The sequence below is a fragment of the Hippocampus comes genome, unplaced genomic scaffold (assembly GCF_001891065.2).
Source record: "Hippocampus comes isolate QL1 unplaced genomic scaffold, H_comes_QL1_v1.1 scaffold9, whole genome shotgun sequence".
In the NCBI taxonomy this organism is placed as follows: domain Eukaryota; kingdom Metazoa; phylum Chordata; class Actinopteri; order Syngnathiformes; family Syngnathidae; genus Hippocampus; species Hippocampus comes.
The window spans coordinates 6660505-6668750 of NW_017805275.1; the positions used below are offsets into that span (position 1 = coordinate 6660505).

General features: G+C 46.0%; 1 protein-coding gene across 1 annotated transcript; it reads right to left on the reverse strand.

The window, feature by feature from the left end:
* Positions 1 to 437: 437 nt before the first annotated feature.
* On the reverse strand, positions 438 to 1385 carry LOC109515729 (connector enhancer of kinase suppressor of ras 2-like). Its single transcript, XM_019869689.1, has 4 exons — positions 1065 to 1385; positions 916 to 989; positions 773 to 844; positions 438 to 582 (listed from the first exon to the last, which is right to left on the reverse strand). Exons 1-4 carry the CDS (start codon positions 1383 to 1385, stop codon positions 438 to 440), a joined length of 612 nt encoding a protein of 203 aa, XP_019725248.1.
* Between the last annotated feature and the right edge of the window lie 6861 nt (positions 1386 to 8246).

Consider the following 8246-nt stretch of genomic DNA (forward strand, 5'->3'; position numbering starts at 1 on the left):
GAGATTCGGCAAAGTTTTTTTTTTTTTTCCTTCCATGTCCCCTTAGGGGCTCCGTAGAAAAGCGAAATCATTGCACCAAAACAGAAAATCAAGCGAAGAAACCACAAAATAAATTATATGGGGGCGTTTGTGAACATACGGAGCCCCTAAGGGGACATGGAAGGAAAAAAAAAAAAAATTTGCGAGATCTCGCAAAGTAATGCGAGATCTCGCAAAGTAATGCGAGATCTCGCAAAGAATGCGAGATCTCGCAAAGAAAGAATGCGAGATCTCGCAAAGAATGCGAGATCTCGCAAAGTAATGCGAGATCTCGCAAAGTATTCCAAAGTATTGCGAGATCTCGCAAAGAATGCGAGATCTCGCAAAGTATTCCAAAGTATTGCGAGATCTCGCAATCTTTTATTTATTTATTTATTTTTAATGAATGGAGGGGCCATTCAGAGTCCTCTGCCAGTCATCAGTTGAACATCCGAGCCTTGGTGGGAACCGCATCGCTTTCTAAATGAAAGCTCACCCTGCTCTTGGCGAATCCTCTCTCTCTCTGCGTAGCCCACGGCAGCCATGTTGAGTCGACTCAGCCACCTGAGGGTCAGAAAAAAAAAAGGGTTCAGGTTGAGCAGGGACGTGCACAAACATCAACAGAGGATGACAAACAGAGACGTGTGATGTTTGAAAACAATGGTTTGGTTTTTCTCAATGGCTCTGCCTTGCCCACATGATTTGACGGGGTACACAATCGACGAAGACGCAACTGGCGTCGTCGGGATTTGACCTGTTCATGTCGTCCACGCCATCTGACGCAAAGAAGAAGCTCTTGACCTTGGGGTGGCAAGCTTTGAACGCACTGGGGAGCATACAGACGCGCAGTGAGACACCCAACGCGAGCACATTCCTGTCTTTTCATCGCTCACTTACTACTTCTTTCGGCATTCACTGGCGCGATCGATTTTGAACTCGGGGAGACTGACGAAGCCCTCGGCTTTCTCATCCTGACACACGAGAGATGACTCCGAATGAGAAGGAGAAGACAGCGAAGCTCAAATGGAGCCCACGCGCACGGATACCTCTTCGTTGATGTACCAGTACAGGCAGTTGTCCTTCAGAACGAACCAGTACTTCTTCCATTTATGAGAAAAGTAACCTTTGGCATCCCTCTTGCGCCACAGCCAGCCTTCGCAGTCGCCTCGGCCAAGCGCCTTGCAGGAAACGCGGCGGCGGCTCAGGTTGGCTAAACTTCGACCTGGAACAACATGGTGGGGAGAAATGTAGAGATGATCAGTGATGGGAAGTTTTAAAAAAAAAAAAAAAAAAAAAATCGACTGAAGAACCGTAACTGCCTGGCGGTATTGGCACCAGGAAACGCTGGAAGCCTTTAACGTGACCATTTTCAGTCCCAAGATCAGCTCGAACGATTCGAGGACAACCCCCCAAACGGTGCACAACTTCGATGTAGTAACCTCCAATCAACTTCGGGTCACTACTTGTTGTGTAGGCATTGAGCCACATTATTTTCCTTGAAAAACCATCAATTGCCCCATTGATACAAATTCCAAATGGTTTCAGTTTGTCATAGGAGTCCATGTGCCATATAAAATTTGGCCCTTTGGAGAAGTAGTTTCGTCGTCTCAGACGTCTTGCTTGCCTTAACGACACTCCTCTCGGATCCAACTCTTTCAGGACCAGACGAACGTCCTCTTTCCTGACAAGTAGTCCATATTCTCTGCACTTACTGTACATCCACCTGTAACCGTGTAGTTGTCCGGAATGCTGCAATTGGTTGCGAATGAAGTCAACCAGGACTCCCAAGTCATTGAACGTTTTCCGACGAAATAGTCCTCTTTGGTTCAGCACTCGCTTCAAATGTCTTTCGCTTATTTGGAAACCGTATTTAACATCAAGAACAGATTTAATGTCTTTGTATTTTAAGCCAATTTCAAAGTAAAATTCTATTAAACTCACGAACGGTTGAACACGCTCCATGATTGTTGTTTTGATGAGACGTACGATGACCCGGAAGCACATCAACGAGCATTAAAAATAAATAAATAAATAAATAAAAGATTGCGAGATCTCGCAATACTTTGGAATACTTTGCGAGATCTCGCATTCTTTGCGAGATCTCGCAATACTTTGGAATACTTTGCGAGATCTCGCATTACTTTGCGAGATCTCGCATTCTTTGCGAGATCTCGCATTCTTTCTTTGCGAGATCTCGCATTCTTTGCGAGATCTCGCATTACTTTGCGAGATCTCGCAAAGTTTTTTTTTTTTTTCCTTCCATGTCCCCTTAGGGCAGTGGTCCCCAAACTACGGCCCGCGGGCCGGATCCGGCAAAGTTTTTTTTTTTTCCTTCCATGTCCCCTTAGGGGCTCCGTATGAACACACAACAAAGGAATGAATAACAAAGAATTCTGAAACAGTCCAGTCTCCTACATACAGCATGTGTTTCCTTCATTCTAAGTTTTATAGAAGGTTTTTATTTTTTTTGGGGCTCCAGACATGTTTTTTTTTGTCCTATATGGCGCCTTCAACATTTTGGGTTGCCGACCCCTGTCCTAACTCATCTCTGTCTCTTTGCTACACATTTGTTGTTCTCTGTAGAACTCATTACAGTGCCTCTGGAGTGGGTTGAGTTGATGGCCTGTGTTCGAAGCGTTTGCCTGCAGAAGATAGCGGCTGCCATTAGTTTGGACTTACCACCGCCTCCATGTCTGCATTGCTGACAGTCCGCTGAGCTGCCAGCTGCAATTCTCTGCAGGATGAGATCCTTCAGCCCGAGCGGTTGCCTATAATTACCTCCCAACATGACACATATCACTACTTAAACAATCCATGCGCCCATTTTCTATACTGCTCACCCACATTAAGGCCACAGGTGAGCTGGAGCCAATCCTATCTGATTTTGGATAATTGGCGGGTTACTGGACTGATCAGTGGTCACAAGCTAATTACACGGCGCATACTGTAGTGCATACAGTGCCTTGAAAAAGTATGCAGACCCCATTGAACTTTTTCACATTTGTGACCTTCACAAACATGAATGCATTTTGTTGAGATTTGGGATGAAAATGATGGATGATTTTCACATTTGCAAGTGGATATTAATCTGAAAAGCGTGGTGTGCATTTGTATGCGGCCTCCTGTACTCTGATACCCCAAATTACAACCCAGCGCAATCGATTGCAGTCAGAAGTCACTTAATTAGCAAATAGAACTCACTCACTTTTAAAACACTTGTTCTGTGAAGGCCTCAGTTTGTTAGAGAACACTAGTGAACTACAGCATCGTAAAGACCGACAAACTCACCAAACAGGTCAGCAATTACGTATTAGAGAAGTTTCAAGCATGGTTAGATCATCCAGTAAAAAAAGAAAAAAAAAAGACAGCATCATAAAGACCAACAAACTCACCAAACAGGTCAGCAATTACGTAGTAGAGAAGTTTCAAGCATGGTTAGATCATACACTTAAAAAGAGAGAGAGAGAGAGAGATCACTAAATTTGAAAATCTCAAGATTCACCATTTAATCTATCATCCAAAAATGGGAAAAGTATGTCACAAATACAAATTAGGGCCTGTCCGATTAATCTGCCCGTCTATTTAATGGCCAGTATTGGCTCTTTTAATATTGGCCAAAATCGACCAATTATCTTTTCCAAAATCATTATTCTAACTACATTTTTTTTCACACATTAACACATGACAATACTGTAGTGTATACAACAAAGATATTGACATTCAAAGACCACACTCCACCCAAAAACAAAAGGCAAAAAAACATTTCTCCCTGTGTCAGATCGCAGCCTTCTGTGCCAGTTTTATTGTCAGCCCCGCCCTAATTGTTTGCACCTGTTGCCAATTACCTTGTGTTGTAATAGTCCTTGTTTCCCTTTTTCTTATTCTTCGTGTTTCGTCCTTGTATGTGCACTTCAGCCTCTTGCCACAGATCTCATCTGACCATCCCTCAAGTAAATCTTCCCTCTCTGAACGCAGCAACTTCATCCTTTGTCAAAGCCTGGTACGGACAACGCACACTGGCCACAGTGGCCAGTATGGACACAGTGGTGACTGGTGACAGAACAACGAGCTGCAGATCTGTGTGCAAAGGGGACTCTCTTGTCCCAGAAGGTGGCTGCATTACACCAAGGAGTCGAGGGTCTTGCCCACAGCCAGGAGGGCTTCAACACAGCCGTTACAGCCCAGGGGCTGTGGCGGACCCTGTTCAAGAACGGTTGTTGTCATTACACCTACCTGCAGACCAGGACTCTCTCATTGAACCAAGACAAGAGGACGGAATTCCAACTGGGACCCCCCCCCCCTTCCCCCCGTAACCCTGCTCACCACCTCTTCCTGCTACTCTCTTCAGGTAAGTGCTATCGAACCATGCGCACCAAAACCAGCAGACATTCAAACAGCTTCTTCCCACTCTCCTTGAAGTCCCTAAACAGTTCATCATTTCATTTGAAGACAGGTAATTTCATTTCAATTCATGCGAGCCATTTCAATTAAAACCAAGCAAAAAAAAAGGGCATTTAATTTCAAGCCAGGCCAAGCAATATCATTTCAAGCCAGTCCCCCAAAAAACATGAATTAATTTCAAGCCAGGCCACAAAAAAGCAATTTTAAGTAATTTCAGGACAAGTCATTTCATTTCAAGTCGGGCCAAAAAACAACCATTTCATTTCAAGCCAGGTCATTTCATTTCGAGTCAAAAAGTCATGTCAAGCAAAAAAAAAAGCCAAGGAAGAAGCCATGCCAAGAATAAGCCAGGTCCAGCCGAAAAAAAGCCATGTCGAGCCAAGCAAAAAAAAGTCAAGCCAAGCCCCCCCACCCAAAAAGCCAAGTCATGCCATGGCCCGACCCCCAAAATTCCAAGCCAAAAAAAGCTTTGCCAAGCCAAAAAAAAGCCATGTGAAGTCATTTCAAGCAGTCATTTATAGCCAAGCAAAGTAATTCAAACCAAGCAGAAAACGAGCCACAAGATGCCATGCCAAGCCCAAAAGGCCATGCTATGTCAAGCAAAGCCCAAAAAAAGCCATGCCAAGCAAAAAAGCGATGCCAAGTCAAGCTGCACCCTCAAAAAGTCAAGCTGCGCCATGTCAAGTCATTTCAAGCCAAGTCACGCCATGTTAAAGCAAGCCCCCCGCAAAAAAAATACAAAAATGTCAAGCTGCCCCCCCAAAAAATGCTATGCCAAGTCATTTAATGAAAGCCACGTCAGGCGAAAAAAAATCCATGTCATGCCATGCCAGCCCCCCTTCCCCCCCAAAGTCAGGCTTACCCCCCGAAAAATGTCAAGTCATTTCAAGCAGTGATTTCAAGCCAAGTCATTTCAAGCCATGCCAAGTCAAGCCCCCCCCCCCAAAATTTCAAGCCACGCCACGCCAAGCCAAAAAAAGTCATTTCAAGCAGCAATGTCAAGTCATTTAACTTCTCAAGTGTCACTTCTGGGGTGAGAGGACGCAGGCATGTATGTCGCCGCTTCTCACTCCGAGCTCTACTAAATTCAGATCTTCCTTTTGGTTTTCTTTTTGCCCTTCTGTTTGGACTCTGGGTACTGTGATTGATGTAACTTGGATCATTACTTCATCTGATCAATCAAACCCCATCTCAACTCAGTCCACGGGATAACGCCGGTAGCTTATGCTAACCAGCTGTCACCACATTGGCTTTCCTTCCTCGACATGGGGCGCAAAAACCTCCTTGCCGCCTTTGGACTACTTTGGATACTCCTGACGCTGTGCCATCATCCAATGGCAGGACTGCTCCACTATTTTGTCGCAGATCTTCTTCGGATCCGGTGGATTGCACCGGAGCCTCCGCCATCGGAGCTGCACCATCATCCGGACATCGCTCGCCTGCCTCGACGTCGCTACATCCACCGCGGGTCGCGCAGACATGTCGAGCACAAAAACTCCGGCTCAATCAACTCGACCTGGTCCACTTCTCGACGCCCTCCCAGAAACTCTGGCCGCAACATCAACCATCATGCATTAGCCCGCCTGGCTAGGTCGGCTAACAGCACTGCTGCCGTCAAACACGACTTCTCCGCCGTCAACTTTGGTCTGCTTAACATCTGCTCACTCACGAGCAAAGGCCACCTCATCCAAGATGTCCTCGCCGACCGCAAACTCGACTTCCTCGTTTTAACAGAAACCTGGCAACAGACGAACGAGTTCTCTGCTCTGAATGAATCAACTCCTTCCGGCTTGGTTTACATCAGCCACCCCCGTGGCAACGGCCGTGGAGGACTCACGGTAATCCACCGCGAGAAGTTGAAAGTCCTGCCCGTCTCCGTTCCTGCATCAAGCTCTTTTGAATGCCTGGTTTTTAAGCTCCCTGGACTCTCGCCAACCATCATCGCTACAGTTTATCGCCCCCCCGATGTCACATAGTGATTTTATCAATGAATTTTCCAGCCTAATCACACATTTATCTACTCTCTCGCCAAATTAATTTTTGCTGGGAGATTTCAATATTCAAATGGACTACCTCACCCTGCCACTCACCAGAGACTTTGCATCCTGTCTGGAGAGCCTTGGGATACGTTGTCTTATCGACTTCCCCACCCACATCAAAGGCCACACATTGGACTAGGTTTGCTGCTCTGGTCTTTCCCCCTCCAAGCCCAGTGCTGATGTTCTTCCTGTAACTGACCATTTCCTCCTCACTTTTAACACCATACTCTGCCTTTCTACAATCAAAACCCCACGCCTCATTTCTTTTCGTAACACCAAAAATATCAACATTGACACCCTCTGCTCCATTATCGACCATTCCCTGCCCCCAGACACTGTTTCAAACCCGGATGACCTCATCGCTCACTACAACACCTGCCTCACAAATATTCTCAATTCTCTCGCCCCCCTGAAAACCCTGACTGCTTCATTCTCTACATCTGCCCCCTGGTTTACACCTGCCCTCAGGTCTATGAAATAAAAAAAACGCCAACTTGAGCGACTCTACAAGAAAATCGGTCTCACCATCCATAAGGACATGTACACCATCCATATCACTCAATACAAAGACCTAATTGCACAAACTAAATCCAGCCACTACTCTGGCCTCATCCTCTCCAGCGAAGGAAACTCAAGAACTCTCTTCTCTGTGATGAACAAAATTCTCCAGCCACCTAATTCTCTACCCCTTCACCTGTACTCCACAGCAACCTGCAACTCCATAATGGAATACTTCAATGACAAAATCCTTAAGATCCACCATCACCTCCATCAAAACCTGCCAGCTCCCTCCCCACCCGAACCTCCTCCTCCTTGTCATCCCTTCTCCAATTTTGTTGCACCCACGTCTGCTGAAATATCCAATCTCATACACAAATCCAAGCCCACCACATGCCAGCTTGATCCCCTCCCTTCATCCCTCGTCAAGTCCTGCCTCCCTTCCCTGCTTCCTCTCATATCTGCCATTATCCACTCCTCACTTTCTTCTGGAATTGTCCCATCACTTTTCAAAACCGCTGCTGTTACCCCCATATTAAAGAAACACAGTTCAGAGCCCAATAACTTCGATAACCTCCGCCCCATCTCCAACCTTCCATGTATTTCTAAGATCCTTGAAAAAACTGTTGCTGCTCAACTCCACCCCCACCGATCTCTTCACTCCCTCGATGAACCTTTTCAGACTGGTTTCCGCCCCCGCCACAGCACAGTACAAACGACCTCCTCATGGCAGCTGATTCTGGTTTAGTCTCCATCCTCATCCTCTTAGACCTTAGTTCAGCCTTCCTCAACTGGCGGACCGCGATCCACGACCGGACCTCCTCTGTCCGAACCTCCTCTGTCCGGACCCTCGGCAAATTGTATAAAATAATAATTTATAAAGTGATTTTTACGTTATACATTTTATATTTGTGGACTATAATCTGTGCATTACCGCAATCGCTTGTTAAAATTATCCGTTGTATTCTTTGCGTGCACTAACAGATGTATTGCAGAGGACCTCAGCAGCGCGACTGTGTGTTGTATAATGTTTGACTAACTGAAGACCCTGGCTGAGCAGGGCATGTCGGCGATAACGACGCGCTGATTGTCTCCTCTGAACTTAAGATGTGCTGCCCATACATAAGCGTCAGCATATGCGATGCGCTGATTGGCTCCTCTGAACTTAAGGTGTGCCCATACATAAGCATCAGCACGCGTCTATCCCAATACACATGCATTCAAAATGGATGATTGTGTCAAGAAACAGACGCATGTGCGAAGCCACAGTGTGCTACTGCTCACAGCTTT